This window comes from Symsagittifera roscoffensis, chromosome 3, assembly GCF_963678635.1.
Source record: "Symsagittifera roscoffensis chromosome 3, txSymRosc1.1, whole genome shotgun sequence".
Taxonomy (NCBI): domain Eukaryota; kingdom Metazoa; phylum Xenacoelomorpha; order Acoela; family Convolutidae; genus Symsagittifera; species Symsagittifera roscoffensis.
Window position 1 is genome coordinate 10583696 of NC_087064.1, and position 18522 is coordinate 10602217.

Genomic DNA, 18522 nt, shown 5'->3' on the forward strand with positions numbered 1-18522 from the left:
ACCCGATCCAGATACTTTTGACACTGTGATCTGTTCCAATAGTGCTTCTTCGTCAACGGAGCTGATCACAATCTCCTCCCAAGCCTTCAGCTGTTCGTAGGATCGCATCCATTCCCTTTGCTCCTGCAATCTCTTCGCTTGATTGGACAAACTCTTCACCCTCGACTCTCGGTTCAAACAAAAGGAATCGTGAAGACTCAGGCTCACGTTCTTCGCCAAGTCTTCCTCTAGTATCGACTCTCTCGCCTTGGTGATATTTCTGGACACTCTACCAACTCTTTTCCACCCCGTCGTGATCGCATTTCGATGGGTTAGCAGAGGTCTCTTGAAGGCCTCCGGTCCTATCTCGGCCTGGAACTGTCGATACTCCTTTTGATATTTCCTCATATGATCTTTCGTTACTATGTATAACCAAGACGTCAACGTCGCTCGAAACCAAGGAAAGAACCTCAAGCGGCTCCATACGTGTCTGACCTCCATTGGTATGGCGAATACCTTGCATGCCGTTTCAAACAACTCGAGTCTCCTGCTGTAATCTATTGCGTATATCGACTCCGCGTCTTCGTTTCCCGATATTTCGTTACATTTGCTTCAATCCATCTTAGAGCCAGCATCGTGCTCATCACCAAGAGCGTCACCTTTTGCCTGTCATCCGGTTGTCCTATCGACCAAACTTCTTCCACATCCCATACCAGGCAGAGGTTTGCGTGATCCGGATACCATACCGTTCGTGCCAGACAGTGGCGTGGGCATTCCCCATGTGTGATTTCATTGCTCCTAAGGTTGCGCTCTCCCGAGGCTGCCAGGAGAGGCTCGAGCTCCATCACCTTCTCAGGTATCGTATCGTTCTCCTCCATGTTTGGAGCACCACCCACCGGTTTTACGATCACGTTTTGTTTCTCGTGGTTACTTGTGTTCTCATTTTCCAAGCTCAAAAGCTCTTCCCCCCAGATTTCACTCAAATCATCTCTCAGCTCTCTCGGCACTGTTCCTCGGATTTTTCTCTTCACCAGTCATGTATCGATTCTGCATCAAGAGGTGCTCTACTAGCAGCGTCTTCAGCCTTGCTGCACTCTTACATGAATAAGTGTCGATGCTCGAGTGGGTTTTCACCATCGACAGTGTCTCCCCATATTTCATTAATCGATGAAATGACACTAGTTCACCATGGGTCAGGAGTACCAGTGCTAGATATCCGTCAATCCGGAGTGTTTCCACGCCCCGACTGAACATAAAGGCTGGACCCATGTTAAATAAGTACCTCGGGTAAACCATGTATAGTGCCAACAGCAGGCTGAGGGGCATGCTCAGTATATCTTGTACAAAGGCCCTAAAAATGGTCTCCTGTGCACAAAACACTCCAGCCATGAACTCTTTTCCCCAACAAGGACTCATGAACTTGAGAATCTCGTGATCGCTTCTCGTCCTCAGCTCACCCTTTGCGTGCTCCCTCCAGAATCCTCCGATTGTGACCTCGTTTGCAGCTGTGACGAACCTGGTCACTGTCATTTCCCTATCCTCGGCCACTTCCAACTGCTTCTCAAGAAAACTTCAGATTTGCTTCACGAGAGGTGGGGCATTCTCCTTTGTCTTATCCGTAGCGTTCTCCAGCCTTGGTGTCAGGAACGGCCACCAGCCTCTCTTTTGCGCCAGTCGATACACCATCGACTCCAGTTGCTTCTCCGTTGCAGCCACGTTCTTTCTTTCATTGCTCGGCCCTCTGGACCTACTGGTGGAACTCATGATCGTCAAATCCATGCTTTGAAACCACAAGCTGGCCGTCAAGTGACTTATTACCGGATGGTCGTCTCCGATGACCGGACTGAACTTGAGCTGTCTGGCGAAGTTCGATATTTCTAGCAAGAGGACCTCGTCCAACACAATGAGGATATCTGCTAATTCATAAAAACCCCTCAACGCGTGGGACACGTCCGCCCATGCCGCCGCCAGTTCCGACTTGCGAAGCCTCAGGTTCGTCGGTTCCTGTTCACGATTGGGAGCTGCCATCAGGATCCGCCACTCATTCCCCTCGGCTATTAAGATCAGAACCGCGTACACGATTTGCAGAGCGGGAGGCATGCTCGCGTATCCGGGGGATGTCGCGAAGACCACTCTCGTCTTGGACCCAAATCGGGAACTGACATTCTCTTGTACCTCGTTCATATAAGGTCTGGATAACCTCCCAGATTTTCTTTGGCGCCGGCTCATCACCTTTGAGCTGCTCAAGAAGTCCTGTCGCATACAGGTGATCATTCATCCCTCAAACTGCAACAACTCTGGCTCACAAGGCATCTCTGATTTTATTGCAACCACCAAGGTCAGCATTTGGTTCAATTCAGCACCCGGCAGCGAATATACCAGGGTTTCCGGCCAGAATAACTTGGGGGACGTTCCCTCGAAGTCCGACCCTGCCACAATAATCACCCTCGCGGCAGCTGGATCCGCCCTGTCGTAAATGGTCAGTGTCTTGGCCAACTGGGCACTCCCGCAGGGTTTCCCGTATCTCGGATCGTCTGCCAACCCCGCACCTTCGTAAGCAGCATCCGGCAGTTTCATCTCTTTCGGATCCAGTAGCTTGTCTACTACCCTCAGCTGCGCGGGGGTCGCCAGCCTGATTCTGGCAATACTGGTTCGGTGCTTAGGGGGCTCCACAATGATTCCCGGACTGCCCAGCAACTTGAGAGGTCTGTAATTAATGGGTCCCATGATTGATCTTGTGGGAATCCCAGTCAGATCCACCGTTTCCATCATTCTTGCTCTTGAGAAATGCGTCTCGTGAGCCTTCAACCAGTCCACACACTGGAGCCTGCCCAAATCCTCGTGTGACACCTGCACGAGACCCAGAACCTCCGCCAACTCTTGCATACACTCCAGATCCTCCAAATCCAGCTCTCTCACCTTCTCTAGGTATCTCATCCGGCTTGTTTCCGCCGGCCTCTCCACCCTCTTGCCTTCCACTACCACCACCGAGGACACTGCTGAACTTTGAGGCGTTGGCGACATCGCCTCATCAGCCTCCGTTGGTACAGAACCTGGTAGCCTAGTATGACTACTCCTCGAGCTGTCTCTAGAATCGATTCTGGCCCCGAGGCGACTGGACAGATCTCTTGAGGCAAGGAAAGGAGGGTTTGGGGGTGGGCCGAATGTGAATTGGGCCGTCTCGAGCAAATCTGCCTCCAATGCACTTATGTGCCTTTGGAAAAAATCGTTCAGCCATTCCACTCCCTTAGGCCTATCGAAATGAATTTCATCTGAAGATGCATCGCTGGGAAAGGACTGCTCCATTTGCTCTGCCACATCCAATAGCTTGATGGGAAGGACACTCTTCTGGTGTATTTGCCGGATTACCTCGTTCAAGTTCCGCACCTTCGTGTTCATCTCCATTGCGTGTTGGTCGAACTTCATATTATAAGGGACAGTACAAACTGTCAGTACAGCGGGATCCATCTGAAACCGTAGCTCCTCGAGGATACAGCTCAACTTATCATGTAATCTCATGACCTTCATTGCTTCACCCCTGGACACGTCATTAGTTCCAACCATCAAGGTCACCGTGTATACTCTTGTCATCCCTAGCAACTCGAGTGATGCCAATATCTGTGGTGTCGCGGCTCCAGAGAAACTCAGGATCCCAGTCTGCCAATGTGATTGAATCCGGGCCAGCACCCGCAGCAGGCTGTCCCCTATAATGAGGTCGACTGTGCCCTCCGGCACACGTGGCTGGTATGGTATTCCACCCAGGCCGCGTCATGGAAACAATCCCTCCTGACTCTTTGTGCCGCGCTCCAATCCATGCGATTTTGCCTGTGATACCTGCCTTCCGTGTTTTTCTTATAACTTGCAATCACCACGCTCCTGACCGGTTGCTCCCTCCACGTCGAGGGTAGCTCCACTCTTGCTGGACTCTCACGACTTCGTAGTTGTAGTCTCTCGTTTAATTCCTTCAGACGTGACGAGCTGCCGCTCACCTGACTGCCGCTCGGGGTTGAACTCTGGGTATACCCAGGCAGTGCGACGTCCATTAACGGACGTATCGGTTGTGTCTCTAGGCCACGCAGGGATGACGTTGACTCGGTCGGTATCCATACCTCCAGCCCCTCACTCGTGTGTTCTCGAGCCACGCGGTCCAGGTTAAATCGTCCCTTTGATCTGGGGGCTTCGTCCACCTCCATACGTGACTCTGGCCTTGAGCCGGTAACTGTTCGCTCTTTGGGCCTGGCTCCCTTTTGCATATCGAGCTCGCGCTGTCGCTGCTGGATCCTCTCAAGTTCCGACTTCAGCTGTTCACAATTCGCGGCATTCTCTCGCACCCTTTGTTCTTGCTGGTTCTTGGCCTTCAGCATCTCAAGTGTTCTCTGCGCTTGGTCCCTTTCGATGACCGCCTGGTCCCTCTCCAGGTTAGCCTGATCTCTATCGAGCTTCGCTTGATCCCGGTCGAGGTTCGCCTTGTTCCTCTCCCTCTGTATCTTCTCAAGTTCTTTCTTCAGAGCACTGAGGTCCGGATACGCCTCTTCCGTTTGCTGCGCTCGCGTCATAGATGGTGTCTTTCTCGTGCTCTGGCCCGCTGATCTTGCTGATGGTCTGATCGGTAGTGGGAACTCCCCTGTGCCATACTCGGTGTTATTGCCCAAGCCAGGGTTCCTTGCCAAGTCGAATCCCCTCGTTCCAGGACAGCCATCTGGTTTGCTCTTGGTTGGATATTCCCTCAGTGGTGTAGCCGACCATCAACACAGCTTCTGTCGCAGACTCCCTGCATTCACCCTGTTCTTCTAGCTGGAGGATGGCGTTCAGCATCATCGCCATTCTCTCATTCACTTGGGTGTAATCCAGATCCCTCAGGCGTCTGTATAGCTCATCAAGCGTGGACCTCTTCAGGGCTGCGGGCATGAACTTCCAGAACCGTTCTGCCATTTCTATGATTTATAGATGATCTTGAGTATTAATCAACTTGTGAATTACCGTACCGTACCGACTTGAGTATTACCGTACCGACTTGAGTATTACCGTACCGTACCAACTTGAGTATTACCGTACCGACTTGAGTATTACCGTACCGACTTGAGTATTACCGTACCGTACCAACTTGAGTACTTGAGAAATATCTTTTTGCAAATATCTTTTGCAAGCGTTGATGATCACGAGTTTGTTCAAGACCTTCTTTTCTCTCTTTCACTTGAGTGTGGTTGAATTGTCAACTTTGTTTATCAAATCGATCTGAAAATAAAATCCATTTTAAGACTAAGATGTCATGTTCCGAATCTAAACCCCCCTTACCATTATAGTTAAAACCTTATCCTTTTCATTCTACTAAAAAAATTCAATTGGAAGTTTTCTAAGAGCATGCAGATTCATTTTATGTTTTAGCACCGTCAATTTTCTAAAATTCAATTGTCATGCCAATCGCGTTTTAAGATCTTTTCACCTGTGCCGTGCCCCAATACCCAACTCGAGACCCCCATGTACCCAACTCAGGCGATGCTCAAGTAGTATTTCTTGTGCAGATGTACTATTATCTCTGTTTCTGCGAAGACCACGTGCAAGATAGCATATAGTTCCCTTGGGCTCAACTTGCCCCTGTTTGGGTCATAGACCGGCATTGAGGCCTCCGTTATCCTTCTTTCAATCATGAAGTCTCGTAGTCTTGTTAGTGCCAACATCACGTGTTCAAGGTCGATCGTGTTCCTGTCATTGACCCTCGTCACCAGGAAGCACAGGTACTTGCCTGGGACTTGCGCTACTGATGGGGGAAGCGCCGCTATTCCTCCGAGCCCCGGTCTCTGTCTGAATAGAAACTCCTCGTTCTGGTATTCTCTCTTGAAGTCGGCCTCCAGTCTTGACTTGAAACTCAAGTCCGCCGTGATACAGATCGCGCTAGTCCTGTTTGACAGGATGAAGTCGCTATCCGTTATCATGATGTTTTCCTAGTATTCATTGGGTATTTCAAATTTCGTTTTGAAATTCCGACCTATGGTAGGCTCTGGCTCTTCTTCATCCAGTTGCAATTCGCTCGTTTCTCTCACTTCCCTGAGTTTCTTTATCATCAAATTTTCGGTAGGGTAAGTCCTACCCCCACTCCCCGGACAAAAATATTTATCGACGTCCCCATCGAAGATGTTGGGTCTGAATTATCTGGCGGAATTTCGAGCGACCTGTCTGTTGCCGTCCAGCCGAAGAGAGGATCCTCTGTTTTCTTGTGTTTTTTCGATGACACGTTGACTTGTTGAATGCTTTGCCCTTCGCAGTTCTCGTTCTTGACTTCGCGCATCCATTCTAATGTCCTCAAGTTCGTATTCTCCCTCCTTTCGATCTCGCTCTGTTCCAGGTCCGTCTCCAATTCTGGTGTCGAGTAGTCTTCCTGCGGATAATTTCCACCATCATCAATAACTTGCCATTCATCTTCGGCTTCTAATTCGCCCGCACTCAGTAGTTCTTCGCCTAATTTGTCTGGCTGTATCTTATCAATCAAGAAGTAATTCCCGTACCTGTTGTACCTCATGCTTGTCCGTTTACGATTACGAGTCCTGGTCCCCGGTGGTATTGGTCGATCTGGCTCCATCCACTTTGGCACCTCATTTTGCTCCGGATCATTCCAGTCCTCCTCTACAAACAATCCTGCTTCAGAGTCCACCTCTATCTTTTCATTGTCGTCCAAACTCAAGTTCTTGTTGCCATCATTTTTCTCTCTGGTGCCTTTTTCGTTCACTTCACACGCTGGCTCTACCACTCGGTACTCAAGACCCTCCATGTCCGGATTTAAGTGGGAACTTCATCTTCCTTGGGTCTTTTACTTGGAGGCATGCCAGGCAGGCATTCACCCATCTCTCGCAAGCTTTCCTCAATCCTGGCCAATCAAACCTGTGAAGTACTCTTTGTTGCATTTTGTCTATCCCCTGGTGCCCCATTTGATTGTGCGATCTGAATAGCACCTCTGTCTGATACAACTGTGGTAATATGATGAGGTTGTGCTTGTGTAATATCTTCTCCTCATCTTTTCTCTTGCAAGCTACCACCCCGTCAGCTGTGTGATAAAGTAAATCTTTCTTTTCCTTGTAGAACTGGCTCAAGATCTTGTAGCTGTCTTCTTCGAGTTCCCCTTTCTCCTTGGATCCCGTCCGGATCCATTTGGAGAGGTTACTTGTCATCTTGTCATTCTTTTGGGCTCTATTCAGGTCCGACAGCCTATATCTCGCCTTGACATATTCCTTTAGTGCCATGATCTGTCCGTTCATTTCCCCAGGGTTGTGGATGTCATCATTCAGCTTCACGCATATTACCCTCTTCACGATCTTCATATCATCTTCTGGCACCAGATTTGTTCTGACATTTGAGTTGCATGATAGTTCCCTGAATGGTTTCCTCGAAACCGCAATTCTTTCAAGCTCTTCACCACCTCGTACTTCTTGTACGTCCAAATTGTACGTTCCTGAGAATGGATCTGTTTGTAATTCCCTGTTGCGGTGTCTAATCTTCTCTTCCGCCAATATCATGCGTAGACTATCCTGATTGTCGCTGCTCTCATCTGAGTCCTCATCCCATTCTTCACACTCCCCGGATAATTTTTCTTCTCCAGTTTCTTCTTCTTCCGTGGACATGGACCACTCCCCGGACTCTTGTCCTAGTCCCAGATGTTCAGCTTCTTCTTTGAACGCCACTTTCTTCTTCCTAACCTGAGTCTGCTCAAGAATGCTTTCAGGGATCTTGTCAACCAGTGACCGCACAACAACTTTGCCATGAGTAACACTTCCTCTTGAAGAGTCTGCATTGCCCACTGTTTCACTCCTTCGCAGTATCGTGACTTCCGGTTCCTCCTTACCATTTTCTTGGATCACGGGTTTATCCTCTGCTAGTTTTTCGAGTAACCTCATTAAGTCATCATCTATCTGTGCATCTCCCGTTTCTACCTGGTTAAGATCATAGCCTTTTGCCTTGAGCGTCTCCCTCACAATCTTAGACTTGAGTATGATCCCTATCGGCATCCCTCGTTTCTTCTTCAAGACTGTCTTCTCCGGAGGTTCTTTTGGTAATTCGGGGTGATCTTCTATCGGTTTGTCTGATTTATCCAGCCATCTCGTGAGTGGAAGACTGTCGTACGTTTCCTTATCCATGAAGGAGAAGCCATCCTTGATTTCAGGTCTATCCGCCTCCCTCTGTTCTTGTCTCTCGTAGAACTCCGTCTTCTTACTCAAGCTGTCAGCGTTTTGATGTTTGTCTCGTGTTCTATGCTCAAGTATCATGTTTTACCCATCAAGGCGAACTATCCACCTCCCAATGTAATTTGGTCCATTGAGTACGTCTTCAGCCAGCTTAGTGCCCTGTTGTCGACTCGCAGCTTGAATGGCTCGCTGCCTAGGTATGCTCTATACTTCTCGACAAAGGTAACCACCGCGAACATCTCTGCTTTCGGTGCCCCGTACTTCATTTCCGTGTCACTTAAGACTTTGCTTCCGTACGCTATTGGTCTCAAGACTGTTTTGCCGTTCCATTCTTGTTCTTGATGGAGCATTCCAGAAATCGGTACTACCGACGCGTCCAACATGTACATCCCTTTCTCAGTTGGCATACCTAGTGGTGCCTCACACAGCTCTTTCTTTATTCTCTGGAATGACTCTTCTGCTGCGTTGTTCCACGTGAATTTCTTGCCCTTGTGTCTCATTAACTGTTGCATCGGGTATACCTTGTCTGCATAGCCTTTGATGAATTCTCTGTAGTAATTTGCAAAGCCAGGAAGTTCATCAACTGATGTTCCGTTTTCGCCGATTTCCAAGTTAGAACTGCTTCTACCGCATCTGGATCAGGTCTGATGCCGTGCCTGTCCACCATCCTGCCCAAGTATTTTATCGAATCCTTGAGTATCTCGCACTTTGATGGTTTACACTTCAGCCCCGACCTCTTCATACATGCAAACACCTCGTCAAGTCTCTCAATGTGGTCTTCTAGAGTGCGCGTCGCTATTACCACGTCATCCACATAGCACATTACCAGATTGCCATACTTCTTCGTCACATCTATTAGTGCGTGTGCCATCAATCGCTGAAATGTGGCGGTGGCATTGCAAAGACCAAACGGCATCCGTTTCCATTGAATAAGACCCAACTCGCAGGCGAACCCTGTCTTGTCCCTGTCCTGCTTCCTCAGCGGTACCTGCCAGAAGGCCGAACCTAAATCAAGAGTCGTAAAAAACTTTGCATCACCTAACTTCGAGAGGCTCTCATCAATCCTAGGTATGGGATAGGCATCCTTCACCGTGACAGAGTTCAGGTATCGAAAGTCACAACACAACCTCAATTGGTCACCTTTCTTTTCGGCCATCACTACTCAACACGCCCACGGTGATTTGGATGGTTCTATCATATCATACTCTAGTAACGTTTCGATCTCTTTTCTACACACGCATCCGATTTGTGTGGGGTCATGCGCCTCGCCCCCTCCCTGTGCGGTACCGCATTCTCCTCAAGTTCTATTTCATGCTCGACAAAATTACAACACCCGATGTCTGCCTTATGTCTCAAAAAAACCTCCTCGTTCCGCTCTTATACGTCCTTGATGGCTTCGAGCTGTTCGTCCGTTATTTTGCCCCTCAAGTGCTCAATCTCCGGTAGGACCGGTTTATCACTTTGCATTTCATCTAAAATGGGCCGTTCCGGAAAGTTGTGGGCCGAACAGCTTGATAGCCCATCGTCCGTCTCTGACTTAAGTGATTTAAGAAGACCTGATTAACCTTTTATTTTCTTCAATCGTCTCAAGATGATACAAATTTTGTCCCTATGATTAGGACAATCAACAATTTCATTTTGTTTTGAATTCTCAGTCATTTCATATCAAGTTTTAACGGGTAAAGCATATCCCAGCTTTCTCGCCCTCTGTATTGTGATGGGTATATCAAGAGTATTCAACAAGACACTGACGCAGAGGCCGCTCTTCGTTATCGAAAAGGATCTTCCTAAAACAGCAGCACTTTGACTATTTGGATTCGGGACTATGCATACTTGCTTGTTGTCACTTAGTTCTTTGTAATTTTTCATTCGCAAGCATACGATTACTGCTTCGTACGCCTTTAGCTTCACCCTCCTACTCAAGAATACCGGTGCTTTGTTTTCATTCGCTATTATTAAATTTACCGGTTTTATTGCGTACCTCCTATCCGGGTTTCTTATCCTGAACATCGCATTGTTTAAATCAATCGTTACGTCGAAGTTCCTGATGAAGTCCCTGCCTAAAATGAATTGGTCAGACTCGTCCAGGTTTTCTACTACAAGAAAGCTCATCCACAGATTGCGTTCCCCCAGATTTAGGGCTATTATTGGTGTCCTGCCTAGCACCCGCAGCGCCCCTTTGTTGGCTGCTGACAACCGTATTCTCGAGTCTATCAAGTCATCTTTGTTGAAGCTCATTCGCTCCCAAGTTTCAATTGGTATTACACTCAAGACCGCACCAGTATCGAGTAACCCACGCAAGTGAGTCTTTTTGCCACTTATGTCAAGCACGTGTGCTGATACGTCTACCTCTGTCCCAATGTGCATTGCATCTTCCTCCAGCATGGCAGAGTGTCCACCTTTAGTTCTTCTCTTCCTACGTAGATCTGCCCTACTAGACCTTCATCACATGTTATCATTGTTTTCGTGTAGATGTTGATCCCATCTATATTTAGCTTCACCTCATGCGGACCATAAGCTTCTGTGTACCTGTTGTCAACTCGGACTGACTTGCTACGCCCTCTTGTGAGTAGTGCCCTCAGTGCTCTAGAAGTCGTTTGTGGGCTTATACCACTCAAGTAATCGGCGTACACATCAATGTGCATTATTGTCTGGTCACTGGGTTCGCTCAAGTTTCTCGTCACCTCATGGCCGCCCACGGTGATTATTGACATTATTCTTGCTCCAATTTTCGTTATGCCTAATGGCTTTCCCGTCACAATTTTTACAGTGTTGCAGTTTCCACTCTTGGTCGACCCCGCTACAGCCTCTGGTATTGACTGCGAGCAAGCTAATGCCTCATTCAATTTCTGTCTATCGATCTCTTGCTTTAGTCGTTGTTCTATTTCTTTCGCCGCCAGGTCCTGTTTCACCTTATTGATAGCTTCCTCTGCCGCTTTCTCATAATTTATATCTAGAGCGTTTCTGGCTGTGGCTTCTATTGCACTATTAACTTGCGTTACAGCTTTCACTGTTTTTGTTGGCAGTTCCGTGCTCGGTACTCCTAAGTTTTTTGTTTCAAACTCGGTTTGTCTATTTCGCTGATTCTGCACCGCCGCTAATGCCAATTTATGTTTGGGGTGACTCTGATCCTTGGCCGCCTCCCAAAATAAAGGACAATCCATCCTGAAGTGCCCTTCCTGACTGCAGCAGAAGCATCTTGCACCTATCTTGATGATTAAGCCACTAGAGTACTCGTGTTCTTCCATCTGGCTCATGTCCTCCTCATCTGGTGCGTATCCCAGACTCTTCATGCCCTGTTTGTATGTTGTGCAATCCGCCACGTGATGATCAGCTGACCCGCAGTTCGCGCATGATCTACGTTTGTCGATGTCATCTCTAGGCTTGTACCATGACGACCTTTGCGGTTGGCTCCCCCCTTGCGTATTCCTGTTATCTGATCACGAGTATTTCTTGGGTTTCATTAGCATGTACTCTCTCGACTTCTGTCTCATCTCTTCTGGAGTCGGTGCACTATCTTTCGACAATGTGTAGTATGTTGCTAACATTGTTCTCAAGTCATCACTCTTCATCCCATCAATGAACTTCGAGGCAATGCTAAAGTTTCTTCTGTTTGTCGATTCTTCAGGGTCACTCCTTCGTCTCAAGCTCTCACTGTCATCCAGGAATCGATCAATTGATTCATCGTCCCTTTGCCTTCTCTTCTCAAATCGCATCATCGCTTGGTGACCCTTCATACCCGATCCAAATCGATTCAACAATATCTCGAAAATTTTATCCGCTGTGTCGCGTTCTTCTTCTTTCTTTGCAGCCACGCATTTCAACGCTGTGCCTTCTAAATTGCTGAGTATCCAAATGTAATCTCATAACTTCTACCCAAGTGTCAATACATCCATCCGAATCATCCTTGAATTCTTTCGGTTTTTTGAAAGTTTTCCTGGACTTGCCCCCTCCTCTATCATTCGAGTCAGTGTTCCTCGTAGCGAAGGCTTCTAGTGTCCTGTTCATCATTTCCCAGGTGCTTGCCCACGTTATAGCATCTGGCCCTACGTTGCTGTGAGTCGTGGAGTCTCCTGGACCACTCGTTGTATTTGCTGTCCCACTTTTCATAATTGTTTTGGCAGCCACCGGTGCTGCGCTCACCGCATCCCTGGTTAAAGGTAACGGTGTCGATTGCCGTTTGTTCCGTTGTGGTTCCACGAAGTCAACCCTGTTGCCTTGCGTGCGATCCGCTGCCGGCCTGTTTTGTGACGTAGAGATTTTCAAGATTGCGTCTAGTTTTGCTTGTATCGTGCATGAACTCTCAGCTTGATCCCTACTCATTGTGTCCATTCCCGTTTCGAGACTTCCTAATTGGCTGTTGACATCATCATATCGTTGTTTCATCTCTTGTAAGTCTTTTTTGATGTTTTTTTTCTCGTTCCCCGTCAGTGGCATCTACCTTGTCTGACATCTGCTGAAGTTTTTCCTCTGTTGCCCTGGCCAGGTTGAAGTAGCTGTCCAGGTACTCGTGTTTGTTGTATCTTAATTCTTCTTTATTACCTCTCTATCCTCCTCCCTGTGCTTCAGTTTCTTGTCGATATGATCTAACTTCGCCATCAAATCGCCCAGCTCAACAGAAGTTATATCATGGTCAGCTGTTGCCCTGTTGTTGGCTGGTGCTCCCGGTCTGATCTGGTCTTCACTTTGGTCGGTGTCTGTCGTTTTCGTGAGAACTGTCCCAAATGTTTTGCCTCTCTCGGCTTTCGGTTCTTCCGCTGCTGCGTCTCTCGACTTCATTCCGACCATTATCGCCAATCTTTCCGTAAAAGACGTTCTTTGGCGTGTTGCCTGTTGTTTCTTCCACAGTGTCTATCGGCGAGAACTCCATGGGCTTTGGATTTGATTCTTCCGCTTTCGGCATCGGTGTTGTTTCCGTCGCTTTCTTCTCCACCTCATCCACACTCTGGTCTGGTGTCTCTAGATCGATCTCAATGGCAGGCTCCGTTTGTTTCTCTTTGGCACCGTCTTTCGTCTTGTTTTCTGCATTACTCCTCGTGTTGACCATGCTAACTGAAAGGTTCCTCTTTGTTCTCTTTGGGCCCATTGATGTCGTTTTACGTAGCGACGAGTTATACTTTGTCTTTGATTCAGTTGATCTTTTTTCAGCCACCGGTACCCTGCTCCGTCTCATCATTTTTATTTACAATTGTTCCTATTTACAATATTACTATATACACAATTCTATTCTAAGAATAAAATCTTTTTTGAAAACTTTTTAGTAAAATGAAATTTAAAATGTAATAAAAACAACGATTTCAGTTCCCTTCCAAGCCTTATGAAAAAATCTCTTTATTCGTGATCACAACCGTACCGGGTTCCGACTAGTACTATTGTACTTAATTCTGCGATTAGTTAATTCAATCTGTCTTAGTACTCTTATAGTACCGTCACCCCACTTTTTTATACCGTTCCAAGCTTTCTCTCTACTGTCCCAAGACTGCTCGGTTCTGTCCCAGTACTTCTTGGTAGTGTCCCAAGACCCCTGTCCCAAGACCCCTGTTCCAAGACTAGTGTCCCAAGACTAGTGTCCCAAGACCTTTGTCCCCAGACTACTGTCCCAAGACTAGTGTCCCAAGACTAGTGTCCCAAGACTACTGTCCCAAAACTACTGTCCCAAGACTGCTGTCCAAAGACTACTGTCCCAAGACTACTGTCCCAAGAGTACTGTCCCAAGAGTACTGTCCCAAGACTAGTGTCCCAAGACCACTGTCCCAAGACCACTTCCCAAGACCACTTCCCAAGACCACTGTCCCAAGACTAGTGTCCCAAGATCACTGTCCCAAGACCACTGTCCCAAGACCGTACCGTCCCAAGACTATACCGTCCCAAGACTATAATGTACCAAGACCGTACCGTCCCAAGGCTGCACTGTCCCAAGACTGTACCAAGACTGCTCTGGCCCAACACTGTCCCAAGACTGCACCGTTCCAAGACCGTCCCCAGACTGCACTGTCCCAAGACTTCTTTGGTCCCAAGACTTGTCACCAAGTATCTGGACACTAGGATTTCTTCTTCTTCGTTGTAGGGACTTCTTGAATCACTGCACCTTGTACCACCACTTGAGCTCTATAAAAAAAAAAAAATACCCTCTCTTAATGGCCAAAGGCTTCAAATACTGAACCTCCTGAATTTATCTCCTTTTCGATGTTTCAAGCAATTTTAAACCAAAAATTGTTCGCAGGTATCTTGTGATCACCTGTTCGTTCAAAAACCAATAACAAATATTCACCAAAACGTAAAAATTTAAACAGAAAAAGTAATAAAAAACAGAGAGATGTACCCACCTAAAATTCAAAGGTGACAGATGTCAACCTTCTATCGAAAAAATGTCTGGTACCTGATTGCCTCGCGTTTTCCTCCCCCTGCTAACGATCTTATGGGGTATTTTCTATCCGGGTTCGGTTCCGTGCACCCCACCCGATCCGACAGGGGTACCTACCTTAATTCGATCTTACTTTTGGATGTCCGCTTCCTATGATTGACGCGTGTAAGATTCTAATGTAACTAAATCAACGATGTCGATTAATTAGTTACTCTAATTTCCTCCCTTTTTAGAATTTACTACCGCCAACCTCTAACCTAACCAGCCCCCCTTCTAACCTCCCCCCTCTTTAGCCCCCCTCTTAAGCCGAAAATTACCTTAAGCACCGGGTGCTAAACCTCTTGAGAGAAAACCGTAGACCTGTCTCCAGGCCTGCTTGTGCAAAAACGTTCCTCAAAACCGGGGGATTTCGCTTATACAATTTTACACTTATCTCCTATAATGTAATGTGGATTTTAACGATACCCGTTTCGATCAACTTGAGAACTCGAGAATAGCCAAATCCTCCTGGACCACTTTCACACTCGGCTGGTCACCTCTTCCAGTCAAGTCTCCTAGTGGTTCGGCCAAATCCTCCTGGACCACTTTCCCACTCGGCTGGTCACCTCTTCCAGTCAAGTCTCCTAGTGGTTCAGCCCAAATCCTCCTGAACCACTTTCCTTCTCGGCTGGTCACCTCTTCCAGTCAAGTCTCCTAGTTGTCCAGCTAAGTTGCAAGCTATCTGAAAACCCTTAACAACGCCCCACTCTCGGGCACTTTATTGAGGTTGCCAAATTAAATTGCTAGACTGATCGAAACGATCGAACTTATAAAACAGTATGGGTATACTATTTAATTAATATAAAGGTTTGATCCAACTAATCTGGTGTCAAAGTCACTGTCTTTTTATGGTTTTTGTTCCTTTTTCTATTCTTTTTTTGGTTTTTGTTTCGCTTTTTGTCTTTCTTTTTTGCTCGTGTTTTTGTCCCCCTAGTTGCCCCCGTTTACTCGGTTAGCTAAGCCTCGTTCGGAGAGCGTACCAGGAAGTTTTCTCGAGTTTTCTTAAAAAGCTATCACGGTACAACCGGAAGGTTTGCACGTTCCCGCCGAACCGTACTACCGGTACTCTAGAATGGGCATGCAGCCCGGAGCTGTGTCAAGTGGGTTCAACTCCGTAGTCTTGATGTCGTAAGAACACCCAGGAGCGCCAAAAAAACACTATGTAACATTCGTCTACTTCGGTCACATATGAGGCTTAAGAAAAATAGGCCCTATAACCATTGGATCAAGAGTCAGGGACACTATCTCTTGTGTTTTTCTACCTCAAAAACGGTCGGAGCTAATTCGGTTCACTTGCGACATGAGACTACAACCCGTTACAGCTTAAAGGCCACTACCAAAATATCCCCCACGCTAGAAATAAGAACGTCCCCATATTTAGGTCTCAAAATACCCAAAATACACGAACGCCGTTAAAAACTGGGTCGGAACAATCCATTAAGTTTCTTTTTGTTAGACAGTGAAACTTTGATCCATTTCAGATGGATCAACCTAAAACTCGCCTTATCTCAATATAACAATCATAAAACACACTCGAGTAATTGCTCTAAGTCAATGCAAAGACTTTGATGAATTGCTAAGTAATATTTGTCAAAGTGATATTTGAAAACTGCCTAGTTAATGAAAAAAAAAGTAGATTTTTGACAACTAAGGCATAAAAACCTGCCAAAGTAATTCCTTAGTGATCTCTTAGTGATCTATGAATGAGTGATCAAAAAAATTTCAATTTGACAAAAGTAGCGAAAGTAGTTGGGAGTTTCAAATAAATTGAAGCTTTTTAAAATTAAATTATTTTCATTTGTTTTAGTCCCAAGAGGTGTGGATCTTTCTTACATCGCGATAAAACAACAGTCGGACGTGGTTTATTTGGGAGCATCAACTCAATCTGACGTGACATCTGTCGATGGAAAAATCGATGGATTCAGAATTAAATCAATCACTCCTGTTGCCTCAGTGATGTTTCCAGCAGGACTGGATAACGCGTCTGCAGATGGAGCAATAGCAGTGAAATTTCCTCCCGCCGACATTTTTAGAATTCAAATTGCGAGTTACATAGAAGGTTGTCAAAATGTCGAGTCTTACGAAATTGCTACTTTCGAGTACTGCTCAGGCAAGTTTCACCTTTTTCTTTTTGATAAAAAAAAAACAGTTTATATCAATGCTACTTTGTGAATGATTATTATTCTACAAATTCTGCCTTTGAATAAGTACCATGAGCTTTGTATCGGATAACTTAATATTTTTATGCTTCGATTGGTTAGAATCAAGTCAAGGGCCGACGTAAAATTTTCTTGAGGGTGCGGGGATTTCCAAAAAAAAAATTGTCGACCTTTTTTTAGGTCGACCAAATTGGTTTTCTGAGCTCTCCCAAATCCCTTTAACGACCCTAGTTCGAACAAACTTTCTGCGCCGCGTTTTTAGGCACTTTTTGCGCGCTCCCCCCTCAAATTTAGTAATTTTTAGGCGCCTTTAGAAAAACTTCAGGGTCAGTCAGGCAAAAATGCATATCTCAAAATAGTACAAAGGGGGAAACTTTGGGTCGGCAAGGCAAGGGGTCGATATTAACCCCACCCCCCTAAATCCGCTACGAACTAGTTATGATAATTTTGCACTTCAATGACGGAATATTTTCTACAGACGTTTGATGACTTTTTTCTTCCAGACTTATTTTGATTTAATAACCATGGCTTTAAAAAAAATCACCAGAGGTCCAATTTGCAATGTTTTTACCACTTCTGAAAAATATGTATGGGAGAGATTACATTCACATGTGACACCTATAATATGGATAAAAAGAAGAAGTTTTTAAAGAACTTTTTATCATAGAAGTTTTTTCTCAATCCTCCGATACCTTTAAAAGTAATTATTTTTTCTTAAAACTTTGCAAAATGTAACAAGTTTGATTTTTGGTTGTAAAGTAAAATTTTTCAGACTCTGGCAGCTAGTTCTTTGCAAATTTTCTTGTTCAAAGGGCTATAAGTGTTACATCTAAGAAAATTTCTGTTTATATGCAGCTCAAAAGAACTATGCAACTTGAAAGAACTACTCATACTACAGCAATCAAAAAAATGTTTTTGGGGAAAATTTTTTAAATTAATTATGTTGTCAAAAAATTAACTCTAAGTGTAAAACAAAATCTCTTTTATTTTTTTGAACGTCGAAAACATTTTAGATTCGAGTCTTCAATTCAATTGCTTATTTATTTGGTTAAATTATAAGCTTTGTTTTTTTGTGGGAAAACTGCGCTATGGGATAAAACTATATACGGGATATGTTATATGGGATAAAAATAGAAACTTGAAAAAATTAATCCGAACAATTAATCCGATTTATTTTTCGGAAACCGAACTGCGTATTTTTTCAATTCTCATTTCAATTTTTTTTTATGTATTCAATTGTTGCAATAAGGTTCAACAAGATAAAATGAACGTATTTTTCGAGTGTTTTGTGCAATGGTGCAGAAAACCTTGAATTTAATCCATAAAAAATTGCATGGTTTCAAAACTTCAATTTCGTGGTTATAATGAAACACTGCGTCTACTTTACCTTCATAGATTAAAAAGAAGCTATAATTTGCCGTAGAACTTTGCTTTTTTTATTCAATGATTTTAGTTTTCCAATTCAAATATTGTATATTTCTATTTTGCTGGCTGATGAACTTCTTTTTTAGAAAAGCGATAAGCGCTTTTGAGAAACTCATATTTTAGATTTTTGTAGACTTTTGTAGATTTTTGTAAAAAAAAATACTTATCAAGAACCAAAACTAAGCAATGTGGACAATTCTCCGTAAAAAACACTATAGAATAATGTGTATATTAAAGTTATAGCGGCATTGAAGGAAGATTTTCCTTTGGAAACCAAACTGCGTGTTTTTTCAAAACTCATTTTAATTTTTATATCTTTATTCAATTGTTTCAAAAATGTTCTTTCCTAACGCGTCAAAAATTCTTTCCATAAATTTTTTTA

At 45.2% G+C, this 18522-nt stretch overlaps 1 protein-coding gene across 1 annotated transcript in view; it reads left to right on the forward strand.

The window, feature by feature from the left end:
* Positions 1-18522, forward strand: part of LOC134841562 (uncharacterized) — an 87139-nt gene that overhangs the window by 14318 nt on the left and 54299 nt on the right. The window contains exon 4 of the mRNA XM_063857593.1: positions 16364-16666. Coding sequence (XP_063713663.1) covers positions 16364-16666 — 303 coding nt within the window. The remainder of the gene's footprint in view (positions 1-16363; positions 16667-18522) is intronic.